Source organism: Diorhabda sublineata, chromosome 10 (assembly GCF_026230105.1).
Source record: "Diorhabda sublineata isolate icDioSubl1.1 chromosome 10, icDioSubl1.1, whole genome shotgun sequence".
NCBI classification, from domain to species: Eukaryota; Metazoa; Arthropoda; class Insecta; order Coleoptera; family Chrysomelidae; genus Diorhabda; species Diorhabda sublineata.
In genome coordinates this window covers 18,890,752-18,909,374 of record NC_079483.1, presented here as the reverse complement: position 1 = coordinate 18,909,374, position 18,623 = coordinate 18,890,752, and the positions used below count along the sequence as shown (strand labels likewise).

The 18,623-nt window shown below is 29.1% G+C and overlaps 2 protein-coding genes across 8 annotated transcripts; both read right to left on the bottom strand.

The window, feature by feature from the left end:
* Window positions 1-282: 282 nt before the first annotated feature.
* Window positions 283-9,207, bottom strand: LOC130449570 (uncharacterized). Of its 4 annotated transcripts, none has more exons than XM_056787488.1 (3): window positions 9,074-9,197; window positions 1,224-1,268; window positions 283-944 (listed from the first exon to the last, which is right to left on the bottom strand). In XM_056787488.1, the coding sequence occupies exons 2-3, from the start codon at window positions 1,254-1,256 to the stop codon at window positions 537-539; spliced, it is 441 nt and encodes a 146-aa protein (XP_056643466.1). In that variant the 5' UTR covers window positions 1,257-1,268; window positions 9,074-9,197; the 3' UTR covers window positions 283-536. The 4 variants fall into 4 exon arrangements, 2 of the variants coding, with proteins under 2 accessions (XP_056643466.1, XP_056643467.1); XM_056787489.1 differs by lacking the exon at window positions 9,074-9,197 and adding an exon at window positions 4,207-4,264; XR_008910464.1 differs by lacking the exons at window positions 283-944; window positions 1,224-1,268; window positions 9,074-9,197 and adding exons at window positions 2,653-2,899; window positions 2,966-3,104; window positions 4,207-4,279.
* A 530-nt stretch (window positions 9,208-9,737) lies between these two features.
* On the bottom strand, window positions 9,738-18,017 carry LOC130449761 (pyrokinin-1 receptor-like). Of its 4 annotated transcripts, none has more exons than XR_008910498.1 (4): window positions 17,211-18,017; window positions 10,764-10,978; window positions 9,957-10,234; window positions 9,738-9,896 (listed from the first exon to the last, which is right to left on the bottom strand). XR_008910498.1 is itself a non-coding variant. In XM_056787751.1 (3 exons), the coding sequence occupies exons 1-3, from the start codon at window positions 17,905-17,907 to the stop codon at window positions 10,022-10,024; spliced, it is 1,125 nt and encodes a 374-aa protein (XP_056643729.1). In that variant the 5' UTR covers window positions 17,908-18,017; the 3' UTR covers window positions 9,738-10,021. The 4 variants fall into 4 exon arrangements, 1 of the variants encoding a protein (XP_056643729.1); XR_008910499.1 differs by having other exon boundaries at window positions 9,738-9,909; window positions 17,211-18,001; XR_008910497.1 differs by having other exon boundaries at window positions 9,953-10,234; window positions 17,211-17,972.
* Window positions 18,018-18,623: the final 606 nt, after the last annotated feature.

The following is an 18,623-nucleotide window of genomic DNA, read 5'->3' as shown; positions in this document are numbered from 1 at the left end:
ATACTCTATCGCCATCCCACAAATATTTTAGAACCTGATATAGTGTGATACCCGAACTAAAATATGTGTTGGCATGCACAGATTAATTCCAAAACTTTTGTTCATTACTGAAATATAATACTGTGGAGCGCACAGTTACAGATTGTTGGAAAAACCTACAAAACAAGATCGTTGGTTTTACTTTGTAAATACGAGTCTAAACCACGAGATAGAATAAAAAGAAGAATGTGTCAAAGTCAAATTAAGTATAAGTTCTATATTAATAATTTGAAAGAAACTAAGTTACTATTTATTTATTTATTTATTTAATGTAAACTACACGCAATAGTTGAGTTAAATACGTAATTAAGAACTGCAAAATGTTTTTGGCTTTAACATTTATTTAAATAAGGTACAATTCATAGTAGTTGCTTAAATGAATAATTGAAATGTTTGATTTATATGTATAAAACATATTTTTACAAATTTTTATTTGACTATTGTAAAAAGTCATTAACAGGACTACAGTTTCTTGAGTTATAAAACTAGTTCAATAATTACTTGGACGATGCAGTTACTTGGCCTTGATTTATTGGATTCAATGGGATATATATTGCTTTGTCTGCTTTCTGATATGTCCCATCAGGTACAATAACTTCTCCGACGGGTACAGCTATTTGCTGTTGAAACTGGAGAAGTGGTTTAGGTGGTGATGGTTGTTGTATTTGAGGCAGTAGCGGTTGAATGTAGGATTGTGGATATATTGGGTTCTGAACCAAATAAACAGATTCTTCATTATCTTTGTTCAAAATCTCCAATGCCAAATTCGCTAAGGTGTCCACAACTTCAGATTTCACTTCACCTAGAGTAGTTTGGCGGGATTTGGTTTCTGTTTTATTTATGTTATTGGTGTTCCCAGTTGAATTACATTTGCAAACAACTGCAACTCCAATAATAACGAAGATCTAAAATGGAAAATATAATACTAAATAATGAAGCCACCTGGTACACTCCAAGTTTAATGGTTTGGCCTGAGCAACAATCTGTTTGCAATACAAGCTCCGGGGAGATGGATAGAGACACCTGGTATGAGACAAGTTAAGGCATGTATAGATGGGAAGAAGAAATTTCACACGCACTTACTTAGATCAAAAATATCAAATTCTTTCTTATTATAATATAAAATTAGCCCCATTAAATTATTTTTGGGTGATACACCATTAAAATAATTAGTTTAAACTTACTGTAACTTTGGTAGACTTTGGAAAAAATGTCATAGTCAATGTTACCTGGAATGGAACAAAAACGAATTTACGATTGAAAATAAATTAGTTATTGTTATAGTATTAAATAAGGGAAAATCAAGGTGAGCTATAAAATTCACAATTTTAATAAAATTTTTAGAGAATCATAAAAATTGCAATTCAAACAGTTATTAATAAAATTAGTTTTATTAAGTGTACAATTTTCATTTAGTATAAAAAAATCTCTCAATACAATGTGAAATGAAAAATTTTTATCGAGGGGATATACAAGATGAAAACACTAATATGTCTTATCCACTAAGTAAAATAAGAGTAATTATAAACATAGTGAGAATAAGCACGTTCAATAGATGATAGAATCATTTCAGTTTTTTTTATGAAAAAACTCCCAGCCTTGTTTATTCTACATACACATAATTGCATATAATCCTAAACAATATCTATAGGTTAAAAAAATAATTCTAACTGCAGAATTGACGACTTTCCTTCAACGATCCTGATTGCGGTCCTGTCTGGTGTATAACAAGTTGCCTATGTTGATTTGGGTATTAGGAGAGAAATTTAAATATAGTTTGCAACAATAATATACAAGCATTCTACAGAAAATTAGATTTATATTTAAAAAATTGTATATTATATTTCAATTAAGACATTAGGAATAATTTTCTCAAGAATCATCATGGACCACTTACTACAAGAAAGGTAGAAGAAATAAAAAAGAAGAAGACAATAGATAAAATAATAGTAGGGAGTGTTTCTATCAAAATAATAGTGAGTCGAAATCATCTCTCTCGCTATATTTCATATTTAAATTTTTTTAGTTTTATAAAAACGTATCAAAACAATGTTAATAATTCCAAATTCTTTTGAAATAGATGCGTATTTAATTAGAATATTATTACATAAAACATGGCAACGTTGTAACTTTCCTTTCGATAACGTGTATGTTGTGCTTTTAAATTGACATAACCCAAAATTTTTCAATCATATTATTCATTTATTTTTGATTTTTTGATTTTCTTTTCAAAAAATAATTAGGAAAGGTAAGAAAAATGACAAAACTAAGCCTATATATATATATTTTATTTTTTCAAAAAGGTATATATAGCATATGATTTATATCATGTGACCAGTGAAAACAAATTTGATTGGTTTCGAAATCTCTTGAGCATTTCAATGTTTTTAAAAGGGAAAGAAAATCAGTTGGTAGCATCGAAATGAAGTTTAAGAATCGATAAAATAGATTTAAAAATATACTTGTTGCCAAACTTAATTATATTTCCGAATAATTAGGAATATATTTGACAGGAATTTTTTTCATCAAAGTTTTTTAATATTTGTAAAAAAATACACAATGGGTTCTTTTTTGGTATATTCGTTTAATATTTAATAACAATATTACTGTCTCTCTACTACAGTCTCCACAGTTTTTTTAATGATTGATCCAGTGTTTTCACCATTGATAAAGGTACTTCCTTGGAGTACCGAGCCTCCGTTGAGCGTACCTGGCTGAAGTAGTCCACCAACGGTGTTCTGTAAAAGCCCCACAGGACAAGAGCAATAGGTCGTACCAGTTACAGGATAAACACCGATAGTTTTGTAGTATTGCATCAAATTTCCTCCGCTAGCACATTGGTAGCCGTTAATATTCGCATCTTTAGCAATAAAAAAGATACGCCGTTAATAAACAGAATCGGTTACAGGTTATTCACAATACTTACTAGGTACCCCTACAAAGGAATTAAATGCACTACCAATTGAAAGAGCGCCGTCGGTAAACGTTTTACCGACGTCCGAAAAAAAGTCTGGATTAGGTTCGGGAGAAGCAATAGCAACTGCCAATAAAACTGATAATACCACCTAAAAATCATATGTATATTTATAATAATTAATATATCTTAATATATTGAATAAAATTAATTATAATATAAACATAGCCACGAGAGAAACGATCCTGATTGCGGTCCTGTCTAGTGTATAACAAGTTGCCTATGTTGATTCAAGTATTAAAAGGAATAATTTTCTCAAGGATCATCATAGACCACTTAGTACAAGACTCGGCAAAAGAAATAAAAAAGAAGAAGACAATAGATAAAATAATAGTAAGGAGTGTGTTTATAAAAATAACAGCGAAGGGAGGTAAATACAAAAAAAAAAACGAAAAAATAGCGCAAAGGAAAAAAAATTATTTTTAAGCATTCAAGGTATTGTCTCTTATATATTATTAACAATTTCGTATCAATTTTTTAAGTCTTACGATGTATAATACTTTTTTATATCAGTCGTCGACAAACATAAAGTAATTAAATGAACATAAATGGCACTGTTAACTAATTGTGTTATTGCAGTGGATAATATTGGTACTTACCAACTTAATCATTGCTATTTCTACTCTGAATTGTCGTAAAACTACAGTTCAATACTTACAAAAACTGACCATTTATACTTTTGTCTTAACATTATTAATCACTTAATATATTTTAATGATTTTTTAAGTACGTAAACACTTTTATATCAAACATGTTCAAGTATACTAATAAGAATATGGAATTTTTACAAATACACTGTTTAAAATATTAGCAAAGTTATAAACCTATTTCTATCAGAGACACTTTTCGACCTGGTGGTTATTTTATATCAAAAGAGATTTAAAATCAAGATAAAAAAATAGAAAGTATCTTTAAAGAGAAAAATTTTCCAGTACAAATTCATCAATTAATTATAAATGATATAATTAAAAAATAATTTTGAATCATTTAATAAAATTCTCAACAGATACAGAAAGTTGTATGTATTTAAAATGTAATTAAAATATAATATTCGTTCCCGTATAAAAACACAATATTATTTAAAAATATTTATAGTTGAATATCTAAAAATCGACTTTATAACAAACATGTTGAAATTCGTAAGTATACATTTTCAAATTTCTATTTAGTTAATTGAAATTATCAAAACCAACCTTAACATCACTAAAACTGTTCTTAATGTTCACGTTTCTCAACTAGATACAAAGATTTTATACACGACTAGATACATTCAATTTGTTTTGTATACTTACTAACAATTAGGTTATTCTTCTTTTCCGTATAGTTTAGTCCTTATCTCTATCATTACACTGCCACTTAGTTTTTTTTAAATCTTCTATTCCTTGTGTTCGAAGAAACAGCGAAAATATTCGATAAAATATTGTTATATAAGCTATAATTAATGTTAATAAATAATTAAAAACTTTATGTGACAAATTAGTGTAAAGTTACAGCTTCGCTTCCTATACGAAACCAAAAAAAGAAGAATGAGAAATGCAGGTTATATCAGAAATACTTCAGTAATTAATCCATACAAACTGTTTATATTTACAATACAATAACTTTGTCATACAGTGCCCAATGATTTAAGTAACTATAATGTAGTGGTTTTATTATCAGGTAGTTCTTTTGGCTGTTGCCGTTATTGCTGTAAACGGAAGCGTTCTTAATGCCGCTTCAACTATCGGCGAAACTATTAATGATGGGATAGATACAGCTCAAAATACAGCTTCGGCATTTTTTGGTATGAAGCCGGGCATTAATGGAAGTGAGTATAATGTTTTTAATTTGTTTTTCCGAATCTATCTGGAGTAGTGTTTAAATTTGCAACGTATATTTCGTTAATTATAGTTTGTTTTAAAACTTTTGCATAAATCTTATTGTTTGTAGTGTAGAGATTATTAAAAAAGAACCGTATTAGTTACAAACTAAAGAGTAATTAGATTAATTGATACTTTTTTTTGATATTTTAATTTAATAATAAAAATAAATCATATATGTTGATAATAACAAAATGGATACTGTTTTTATTGTCAAATTAAATTCAAGTGAGTTATAAAATATAGAATATAGTATCACTAAATGTTGAATGTATATTTATAATGAATTTTTTTTTCATATTTTGAAGCTGTATATAATAATAATTATATTTTCATTTGATTTTTGTAATCTTCGTAAATACCTATAAGAAACGATTTAATAAGCTACAGTGTTGCCAAATTTTGTGATGTAATGTCTTGGAAACGAGATTAGCAACTAGATTCAATTTCAGATTATGACGTATGCACTCCGTGGATAGGTCTATCGCGTTTCTATGCATCAGTTGGTATATTACAAATTCCCGGAACGACGTGGTGTTCTTGCCCTACTGGTATTTTTAAATAAATAAACTTTTAAAATAAAATAAACGTACATTTTACTAGTATATGCGATTTTATTTAAAAAAGTGACCGTTTCCTTTAAAATCCTTCATTTTACGGAAAATATACAGGGTGTTTTAAAAATGGCGTTGAGGAAAATAAAAATGTTTGTTCAATAAATAATTTAATCGTCACTTTATACCATAATGGGTTATCGTTCTTCAATTTTTGAAACAAAATATTTCGAAAACGGTATATAGAATTCAGTTCTACCACGAGTACTTTTTTGGTCTTGAATTAAAAATTGAAATTTTCCATTCTTACATTAAAAAAATTTCAATACCACGTGGTACGAACCGTGTAACTATGATTCAAAAACAAATTCATTACATGTATCAGCTTCCAATTCGTATAAATTCATCAACACCTCTTATCTTTAATAAAAACGGCGTTATGTGGCAACGGTGTATTATATGAAGTTAGCTGAATATACGAATCGAAGGAAACAGCTGATAAACGTCAAAATAGCAACCGTGAGGTAAACAATCGACTTTATAATAGGATCTATTTAGAAAAAATCCAGCAAAGCCACATTTCCAGGAGGAAATTTCGCATTTCGTCGTTTTTCCCAATAAAACTAACAACCTAAAATAATTTCACAAAGCTAATAAATCCGCACGCAGAAGTTTACGACCAAAGCATTTACTTACCCCACAGCGGTCATTTTGATATGGGAATCGTTACATTTTGACAGTTCGTGCTCTATACACACGTTCTGCGTTGCCGATATTAAATTATAATTATAATAAACACGAAATTGTTTTTATTGAAGCAAAAATAAACAATATAATGTCGTATTCGAATGGAAATAAAACATTTTAATTGAAAACTTTGCTTAAATGAAACGTTCCACTCTACTCCGTGCATAATACGAATGTTTTTACCCTCAACGTATTGTTGATTTGTATAACCGCCCTTATTGATGTTGCTATACGGTTGAAATTCGTATAAAATAATCTTATGAAATAGTAAATGTGTCACTTTCATTTATATCATAACCACTCGCTAATTGCATTATCACTAGTTATGTGATATTTGCATCTTTAATTTGTGATGAGTGGGACGGTAATAAAACTGCTGTAATGTCCATTAAATCTGGAAGTACGATCCTACTTCACATTCAGTTTAAAATGATGAAAATTTTGGTAAGTATAATACAGATAATACCAATACGAGAATTGTATAGTGTGTTGCATACATTTTTTTATATTCAATATAGCTTGCGCGTTATACACGTTATTCCAATATGGGAACTGTATAATGTGTTGCATAACTTCGTCAACTTGATTATTACTATTTTTTTCATTATTATATATTTCTATTATTAATTTGTATTAAATATGGATAATAATATGACTAAAATTTTTGAATAACCGATAAACTTTCATATTCTGTACAAATACGTTGAAAAATATTAATAAAATCAAACCTGTATAACGTGTTGCCTAAATTTCTCGACTGTTTCGTTGTTTACAGTGCATTGGGATTATTTTGGAGCTTTCGTATTTCTGCTACGGGGAATCCGGTTACAGTTACCCCAAACCTGAACACGAGAAAATAGATATTTCTAAATTCGTTTACTATTTCAAACCACCGCCGGAAGAAGCTAAGCCCACGGAAGCGGTACCTCTACCTGCACCTTCTAAAAAAAAACTTTATAGATATATTTTCATTCAAGCTCCCCGTTTCCCGCAACCGTCGCCGATCGTACCAGTTCAACCACAAACCGAAGAAAAAACCATAGTATACGTATTATCAGAAAAGGAAAAACAACAAAAGATATTTTTACCCACGCCGGTACCTCATAAACAGTTATCACCAGAAGTTTATTATATTAATTATGGTTTGAAGGAGAACGAGGGCGGTCACTACGGACCACCTAAGGTGGAAGAAAAATCTACTGAAAAACCATCAACTACCATGTCTTCATCGGTTGAAATAAAATCAGCTGTTGAATCCGCAAGCGTACCATCACCGCCTGGTACTTCTTATGGAGTACCAATATTACCAAGCCCTTCATATGGAGTACCTTTTAATCCCGATTATAGACCAAAGGATAGCAAATAAAAAAAAAATTTCGTAATAACTTTTATTAAGAACTGTAAATATATATTTCCTACAATATATTTTCTCATAATTTATCCATAAATGTATATAATATATACATAAAACATTTACGTATTTTATTATCATTTAACTGGTATAATTACAAATCCAGCTAGAGATGTGTCGTTTATTTAATTAGTTCCAATATCTGTTTAGGTATGCGTAAAAATTCGTGATTAAAATTATATTTAATGGTAGTTTCAGCAAAACTACGTTTTGTTATTAATATATATAAAGTTAAAATACGTTTCGTTCCTATAAAGAAACAGTTTTTACTTTAAAAAATGATAAAAGTTTGCTTCAACGAACTGTTATTTTAAAACTCATAAAGTTGTAAAAAGAAATCTACATCTCTATACTTCGATATAAAAAATATTTTACAGTTTTCTATAGAAAAACCGCAACTTTCGTAGTAGGAAGTGAAGATGGCGTCGCTAACAGTTTTAATAGTATCTAAAACCACAGATCACGTTGAGTCGACTGGGAGTTCAATATGAACCAAAACCAAAAGACTAATTTGCTTGATTGTTCAAATTATAAATAAATATATAATTAATTCGGATTCTACAGCAACTAATCTCACAGTATTTTTTAGTTCCAATTGTTCCAAATGTCTCGTCTAAACACTTTATACGAGGGTGTATCGTGTTTATAGCAATCTGCAAATAGAGATGGGTCTTACCTCAAGCATAGTTTATGTCTTATTATATGGAAAATGTTACTGAATAGAGAAAGAATATTTATTTCAAAATAATTGATCCCAAATTATACCTTGACTGATACAAATATAATAACCTAAAACCCTTATTTTATAATTATAAAGGCGATTCTAAAATGTCAAGTTAATTTTTAACTTTCCTTTCACACCTCTAGATTTACCTAGCAGAGTAGTTATAAAGCTGGCAACCATGATGTGAAAATAATTGATAATTCGTTAGTTTTATCTATGGTTCATGTTTATAACTTTTTGTTTTTGTAATTCTCAAATTTTTGATTTTGAAGAATATTTCTAAATAAATTTTGTGTATAACAATACAGTTATAGGGGGTGTTACTTCCTTTATTCTTCCCAACTAAAGGACAGTGAAACAATTGAACAAATATTACACAGCAAATATTTGAGATTCATAAAAATATTTTTGCATTTCTATTATGTAAAGAATAAAAATATTACTTTCGGATACTTTTCTCTTAATTAATAATCGATTTCGATTTATTCCAGCTGATTCTTCTAAAATCGTTAACATTGTTTTTAATACTTTAGATACTCGACGAAAGTGCATAAATTTATAAGTATTGCTATTATTGTCATATCCTTATATAAAATAATTACTGAATATAAAATAAAAACACAACTTAATGGAGATAATATTTGATTCTAATGGTGTCAATTTTGTCAAGATAAATAACACTCTAAGGTGAGTGTTTCGTAATTTATGAATCAAAGATTAAATTATATTATAAACACTTATTTAGATATATTAAATGCCACTCACCACAATTCCTAACGAGATTATTCCTCAAAAGCATAAACACACACACGAAATCATCCACGACACCCTATTAAATATATTCATTATTATGCGCAGCACGCGAGAATCACATAGTAGAGACGGAAGTGTTATTGACAGCCGCCTCTTCCTAATGACAGTGTTTGACGTGTAACTAATAACATAAAATGAACACGAAACAGTAGGTGTTTATATAGAATTCGATGGATTTCTGCCATCACTCGTGTTTACTGTGTTGTCTATGTTCCAGTATTATTATAAATTTAAAAACTTTGTTTTAATTACATATAGAATAAATTGTCGTACATTTGTATACAGAAATGTTGTTTATATTGTAAAATAAATTAAAAATTATTTCAATACGCAGAGTTACTACATAACAATTGGTGTAACGGTTATTATCATTTTAAGCTGTTTTTATGATAAGTTGACAACAACATATGGTGTTTTACATAGTTGTCACGTTGTGATTTTTTAAAGTCGTTCGCGTAAAAATATATCGTCAATTATACTAATATTTTGTTTAATCAATAAGATATTTCATATAATATAAAAATTTTGAATGCTATTTTGTAAACATTATGGATGTTTGTTTGTTCAAATTTGGTTTATACCGATTCGTAAAATGGTGAAATAATAACAACAAAAATAGTAAACTCATTTTTTATCACAAGATAACTTTTTTTGGTATAAAAATATAGATATAAATAAACTATTACTAAAACTACATATACTATGAAATAAAATAATTTAAATAGTTCCTTCCAGCGACGATTTTCTTGGAAAATCGCCAGTGGTGCTGGTAAACCTGGAACAAATAACTGAATTTGGTCCTTCGAGCCGTAAAACATTTTAATAATTCACCTACGATTCATCCGCAACGTTATCACTTGAACCATAGGAAGTGGTAATTGTTGCTCATTCCATTAAATATTACACGTGTGCTATTTTTGTTTTTTCTCCAATTCCTACCGTAGAACTAAAATAATTTTTGTGAAGCGTGATCGAAACCGATTGAAGGGAATTATTTCTGCTTCCCGAATCCGTCGAATCCTGACATTTCGTCAGAGATTTAGAAACTACTGATATAGATCTTTGTGGTTTGTAAATCCCGCCTCCGCGAAAACAGCACGATGAGAAGGTTTCCTGGAAACAAAATCACTCAATTTCAACTTTAACGCCCTGTATCTCTTAATATCTCATATGAATCAGTCTATATACAGTATTTTTATTACCTCGCTACGTTCTAACAAAAAATCTATGAATCAGCTAATAGTTATAACTCTTTATAATTTCATTATATCAAATATATAAATTATGAAAAACATTTTTAATATCGATTAACCTCATTATAACAAATTCCCTTAACCTCGATGCTTTTTTTCAAAGATTGGCAACGTTGTATAAATTCGACCTCGTAGTCACCCTACAACATCCGTAGATTTTCATAGTGTAAAACTTTTATTCAATTATTTGATGCAGTACCAAAATACCAACATATAATAAGTATTATTAATATACCAATAATTATATTATTAGTTTTGCTTAGCCTTGATAAAAAACGTTCCTTACAACATTTACAATAATAATTTGAAATGAATCATAAACAGAAAATAAAGATCCTCAAGATTTGATTAATTTAATTAAATATTTTGAATAGAACGTGTGAACTTACCTTAAAAGCGTCTCTAAATTTTGCTGACATGATGTTGTAAAGAATCGGGTTGATCGTAGCTGACGTATAGAATAGAAAACCGCTGATGTAAGTGATAATTCCATAGATCTGCATATACGCGTCCCGAGTTTCTTTAGTGGGTACATTATAAATGACGTATAGCCGCTGTATGTGGAAAGGAGCCCAACATAAAAAGAACGTTATTACTACGGCCACTGCAAAAAAAATAATCCCATTAAAAGTTACAATACAATAAGGAATAATTGTAAATAATATTGCATACGAATACAGAGTGAGAAATTACTCATAAAAGTATTTGAAATCGTATTGTCATTTAACTTACACTACAACAGAATACACTGAGAAAACAAGATCAAATAGTGACACTAAGAACAAATATTAATTTATTTTTTAAATTTATTCATAATAAAACGTGATATGGACGAGACGTAGATTCAAACTTTTAGAATAATTTGTAAAGTATAAAGCGGTATAAGATAAAGGCAACATTGACATTTTGACTTGAGGTCAAATAACGCTAGTAGCGGAAGAATCGTAGTGGTACTAAACTTATAGATGTATTGATGGGTCAAGTTTTCTTTTTATAAATATTCGAAACCATTCTTTACCAGCTATTTTACACACTCTATTTAGATTGACAATTCAGTTAAGCTGACTATTGAATTTTTTAACTCTTTAATTTTTGGCAATTCACTGTGTATAGTTTAGGAAAAATAATTAAACGTGAAATTTGATTCAAGTAATTTCACATTGAAAAATGAATTTTCACTTTTCTCAGTGTATTTAGTTATGCCTTTCGCGCCTAAAAATTTATCGCGTAGTTGTGTGGGCGGGAACCTATTAGTCATAGTAGGACAAGACACGTTAAAAAATGGACCTTCTAATAAGTTATTTTCGAGCAATTTCAACTAAAATAATGTTTTGATCAGATTAGTTATCATTTAAAAATTGAAGTTTTCGTGATTTTGTAACAAACGTATCTGGAATTTTCATTAGAAGTTAGATTTTACATTGAGGTTAGTTTCTAACAATTTTTGCATGTTGAATTTACATAATTTTTGAGTTGAGAATACTTTTTTTTTAACAAATTGATAAATGATTATTGTTTCTATTGCTTATTGCATGTTCAATTAACTTTTTATGTCATTAATGTTTATGTACATAGCAACAATCGTAGATTTATTAAAGAGTCTATGGCTTTCAATGTACTCAAACCGAACTTGAATATTTGAAATATAATTTGTACAATATTCGTTTTTTGAAAAAAACATTTCTCCAATTTAAAACGGACTTTCTGTTTAAATCTAGTAATGCATTTTAATAGAGGTTATAGTTCACTTTATACGAGTAAAATTGTGTTTTATGCAAATTAGAACAGTGTTGTTTAGCAGATTTAACTTTTAAACTAGTAGATAATTGAAAGCATTCAACAAAACGCAATAAATGAACTGAACTTTCCAACATAACATTTATTTACACAACCATTAATCTATTTTGACTAGAAAAACTACCTAAATATGTTTTTAAAATATTATAAAAAGCTGGTGTCTAGACATTATTTGACAGCGTTGCCAAACGTTACAAGATCAAAAGTGTGGAATTTAATTTCGTTTTGCTACGTTTTTCCATTAGCCATCTTGTAAAACATTTTATAGAATAAACGTATATTTTATTCTAAATATATATAGAGTGGAATGGTTATGTATATCTACCACACGAGATTCATAAACCTAAAGTTAGCACACTCTGTATTAATAGATAATTATGGAAGGTGTATTATATTTATAATGATTCTTAGAATAAGTTCACCGTAGTGAAAAAAATTGCTTGGTAATTATATATCTATCATCCTCTCAATTTCTTCTTATTGAAGTAAATTTTGTTTAGTAAAATTTCATTTTATGCTGATATTGATTTTTATTTAATTTTACGACGTAATGTTGACGCGTTTTTTTTTCCATGAAATTAGATCATTATTATAAACACTTACAATCATTTATTTCCAATGCTTTAACTTTATAAATATTGTCAATGACTATATTGATATTGAATATTAAATAGCTTCCTCGTTTTCAACATTTCATTATGACATAATTACTTAAGTACAACGACCATCACAGCAAATTGTTAAATTATATGTAGGAAGTGTCAGAAAATTTATTTTATATTATTAGATCATCTCATTCTACTACTTTTCCGTCAAAAAACACATTTCAAGGAAGTTGTGAATTAGTTCTAAATAAATATTCACGGTCTTCAATACACTAAAGTTGATATGACTACATTACTGTCAAATGTCATTGAAAGATCATTTTACGTGAAGAAAGATCAAGGCTGGTAGAGGATAGGGTACCCGGTAATATATTTCTAATATTTTTTATTTCAAAATTATCATCAACTCTGCTACGTCTCAGAAAATAACACTATTTTAGATTAAACAGTTAACCACAAACAGTACAAATCAAACGTAAAAACTGTTTATTTTTGGAATCGTATTTGTGACGTAACGGTTTTCCCTCAGTCACATCCACGTTATCGGGCAACCTGCCTTCTACAAACCTTGGAGAAATATCACTTGAAATGCCATTCAAGATAGAAAAGAAGCTGAACAGCAAGACATGACTATAACTCTGAATATTTTATTTTTTTCGAAGATAATGTTCAATTATTTAGAAAACGATTTATATATATTATAATAAATAATTAAAAATCAATGGTACATGCGTATAGTAGGCGTTGACTTTGGCGCGAAACAAATAAACAGTTGTCAATGTTAACTTTGTGACGGATAGAAAATGGTTCGTAAAATGTTTAAATTTAATTTTGTAAATCGACGTCTTTATTTTATTTTAAATAACATAACATAATATTGATGAAAAGCAAATAAAGCACCTCTGATATATTCATGCAGATGTAGCGCCAGCCATTTTTGTTACATACAAGTTGGATTCTAGTTATATCCGGTTCAACAACCTAACAAATATTAGTTAAATCAGTTGATTGATTGAATCACTTTTGTGAAATTAACTTTTTCGTCCTTAAAGTTAATAAGAAACAATTAATAAGAAGTACAAAACAAGTTTTCCTATTCATATGTAGGAAATCACAGAAAGTTCCAATCGGTTTGTTTACATTTTGTTTTTAGATATATTTCGCTAGATAAACATAAAAAATATGTTTTTATTATTCGGTCCTTATAACATTTCTCTTTTTATAGGTTATTAAAATGACTTGTTTGTTTATATTTATTTATTATTTCGGAAATCCATATTAAAATTTATTCTACTGCCGATGTAATGTAAAAAACCAGCCGACATTTCATGTTATTTTGTTATAATTAATTTTATTGATCGACGGAAGTACCTTGAAATACTAATTATTAGTAAATAATTAATAGTTATTACTAATTGATAAAAATATTTGTTTATATCAATTATTGAACAATATCTGTTTCTTTTCTACATAATTCTAATTGAAATAAATCGATTCAAATTAGTCATTTACACGAAATGAAACATCATTATTTTCACGAATTGTGCTTTGTTTTTTATTTAAATATTGTCCACAGCATAAAAAAGTTGTGAACAGAACAAAACATGAAAAATATCTTTTTATATACAAGATTATCTATCCCATGTATCGATACAAGACTTTAAAAAACAACGGTCATAATTTAACCATGTTGCCAAATTGACTCTAACGAAGGTACGTCTGGTATCTTCCATATATATTGTTTACTTTTTAACGTAAAATAGGTTGTTGTTGTTGTTGTCGTGTGTTGTTGTAAATATAATTTAATAAACACACACAATACGAACAGAATTCAATCACTTTGGATACGTTTTTTTTATAATATACAATATTTTTAAGGATTCTAACTTAACAGAATTTTAAGACGCTAACATAACTGATAGTAATTTAAAAGTGGCAACGTTGCTATTTCTTGCAGCAGATTTGTATTTCGTGACTGCGGCTTTTACAGTTGACCAAATTAAAATATCATCTATACATCGAACCAAACAAATATTCTACTGTTGTATTAAATAATTTTTATATATAATTTCAATTTGTTAAAGATTCGTATAACATTAAGTTATAAAAGTGATTTGAAATTGGAAATTTGTTGAAACAGATATTTGAGATTATATTATACAAAAAAAATAAAATAATATGACGACAAGAACATCGTGTGTTATAAAATAAGATTAATAGCAACATTCTTATTTATAATAAATGTTTGTTTCTTTTCTATCGACCTAATGACAAATAAATGTTATTAAATCAAGAAATTTTACTAGATTTGGCAACGTTTTCCTAACAGATGCCTTTATTTTCGTAGCAGGCTCGCTTTGTTTGATATATTCCCATTTATAAGGTGATTCTAATTAACTTTTTGATAATTTGGATTAGGTAAAGAATAATTTTTTTAAATAGAACGGCATCGATGTGAAGTAATACCAGACGGGTGATTAAAAAATATCAAAAAAAAGCGGCAAACTGGTTTAAAAATCGAATAAATTATTTGCATCACTGAAGTTAAATGGGGACATCCAAATTATCATTATTTGTTTGTAGCTTAGTCTTAAATCCATATTATAATTACATCTGAAGCTTGTTGGGTTGAAAAGTTTTCGTTTGACCCTCGTATATGTAGAAACAGCTTAAGATGACTTGTAATGATGAAAATTTCTTCCAAATATTGTACTCCACGAGTTTATTGTAGTTTTACGGATGAAAAAGTATATTAAGAATCCAATTTATAATAAACAAAAAACATGATGATGATTCACTTGGTTTTGGATAATCCATTGTATAAAGTTTTTTTATTGATTTTCTACTCTCGCTAAATCTTATTTTTTATGACACCATATTGGAATTAATTAGAGATAAAATGATATTTAAAATACCGTTAGCTGTTTATACCGATGCTGTTGAAAATAATGTATCAAAAAGCTGTAATTTACATTTATGCATAAATAATAAATATTATTTGTTTATTTTTAATAGCCACAATTGAAAAACAAGATTTTGAATTTTACATTTTAGGTTAAAAATATCTTCATTAGCAATAGGTTGAGGTTCGGAAAATACAAACAACTGGGACCGGTTGACCGGGTTATGGAAACGATCTTTGATGCATAAAATCAAGGTCACGACAAAGGACATCAACACCGGATGTAGCAGTGACAAGTCTTGACAAACTTTACACCAGTTTCAACTTGCTGCTTTATTATAGTCGAGAACACGACCACTTAGCCAAGTTGTTTTGAAAAATGTGTCAAATTCTGAAGTAGAATCAAAAACAAAATGGAGGCTGTTTACCATAATTTTTAACAATTGAAATTTTGGCCTCAGTTGTTTAGCTGAGGACGAGAATTATTAAAAAATGACATGCGGGAGGTCCAAAGACGTTGAATATTCCAGGAAACATTAAGTTAATGGAAAAATAAGAATAACATTAAATTATCAATTGTATTATAATTTTTATTCATTGTGGAAACCTAACCTAGTTTAATTAAAAACAAGTTTTATATTTTTGGATTTTTTTTGGCTATTCTCAACTTAAATGCGTCGGAAACATAATCAAAATGAAAAAAAATTATTGAAAATGATAATTTATCGGCATCTTATGACCAAAAATAAATTGGACTAAAGGTTTGCTTAAAGTTTCATTTATTTTCTTCAACTTTTCATTTTTTGTTAAATCATTTTGTTTTTAGGTCTCTTTAGAGACTAATCATTTAAAAAAAAAACAAGTAAAAATTGATAATTTGCAAAATTATATTTAAAGTCCCTGTATTGGAAAGTCTGGACACGAGAGGTCATTCACACGATAGGTTGGCCTCGAGCTAAGAAATTAATGGCGGCTCCAATAAGAGTAGCGCGCGAAACAGTGGTCTGTTCAAATGATCGAATAATGTTATTCACTATTAGGTCATATATTCAAATTATAGAAGTTTTATGAAAGAAATAATATTTACAGATATAAATAATAAAGTTAAAATAAGAGACGAGCCAAATGACAATGCTTAAGTGAAATACAACGCAAGCAAATCCAAGTCTGTCTGTTTTGTTTACATTCCGAGACCACATGACGGGAGAAATCAAAGCCGCGCGCAAACGCGGCCGCCATTAATTTCTTGAAAATGGCAAAGACCACAGAATTACACATGTGCGTTATAGATCGTTATAATACACAAATTAAGATGACAACACCACGATGACTGCACGTGTTAGATGAGATTTTGTATAAATAATGGTATTGAGTAGAACCTAACCTAACTTAAAAGTAATTCCACCTTCCGTATATTGTAATTACCTCCCTCAAACCCAACCTCAATGTTATTATAGAATCCTCGTAGGTTTTTTTTGTTCGCAACAACGAATGGTAAAAAAAAATTATAGAATAAAAAAATATGATCTTACCTAACATATTAACAACTTTTTTCGAAGAACGTCTCATTATTTTCGTACTTGTGATCCTCTTTTCGGCACTATTCGATCTCAATTTAACCCCAATTAAAATATACAGTACCGTAATTACAGTCATAGGTGCAATAAAGAAAAGAATAGTCGAAATTTCGAAATTGTAATCAATGATGGTTTCTTCCACGACGCACTGCGGACACTTCCCGACAACTTTTAACGGCATAGCTTGCGGTATTGCCAAACATATAGACAACAACCAAATTAATATAATAAGTTTAATAGCCCGGGATAAATTCGACATCGTGTGCGCTAGGAAAGGATGACATATAGCCAGGTATCGTTCGACGGTGAATGCCGTGATTATAAGAACCGTGGCGTTGCTGGAAGTTTCGTTGGACAGTCCTCGCATGAAACAAAATCTGTCGCCGAAAATGTACGGGTATCGTTGCCAAAACAAAAATACTTCTTGCGGAACGCCGGATAAAAGGAGAAGTTGATCCGATATGGCTAAACTGAATAAATAATAATTGGTGGCTGTGTGCATCGTTTTGTTTTTCGATATCACTATGCAAGTACTCACGTTCCCGATAGTGCCGGTTATGAATATTATAACGTATAGTATCGTTAAAGGGATAACTACTTGTAAAGAATCGTGCCGAGGTCCGAATATTTCTTCACTACACTCAACGTCCATGGTTATATATATAAAAAGAACGAACAGCACTAAATTCAATCGGAATCATCAACTGATCGACGCGAAGTGATCGCCGGAGAGTTTAATTTCCAACAACTTGTTTTTGCATTGTTGTCAATGTTTTAAAAATGCTGCTACATAAACGGGCGATTTAATAATTTGAATAATTATTCATGAAATTAATAATATTCGTTTGGTTTCGATGGAATTATCGTTACACTCGATAAATTCTTAAAATAGGTCCAAGGAAAATTAACTATGCATCAAATTTTGTTTTTCAATTTTTTTTTCATCAACAAATGTTAATTAGATGAAATATACAGGGTCACGTCGATAAATTTTAGGTGCGGTTAATCGTTGTATAAAATTTTACATAGAACTGGGGTCTGTCAAGGCACACGTCGTGCGCATGCGCTATCAGCACAACGATACACATGCGCACAGATATAAATGTAGTGCTGTTTTCTGTTACTACACAAGAAAAATTAAAATCAATATCATTATACTCATCGAGTTTATAACAAAAAATAAAAATTTTTGATTTTCGATCGATAACTCAATAACCATCAACAATTGGCGACAATTGTATAGAACCAAATTTGTAGAGCGTAAAAAAAGCAACAAAAAAGTTTCTATCCAAAATTATCGTATTTCAACACAAAACCGAGTTATTGAAAAAAAACTGAATTTGACTTTTTTTTGCATTTCAAAATGTA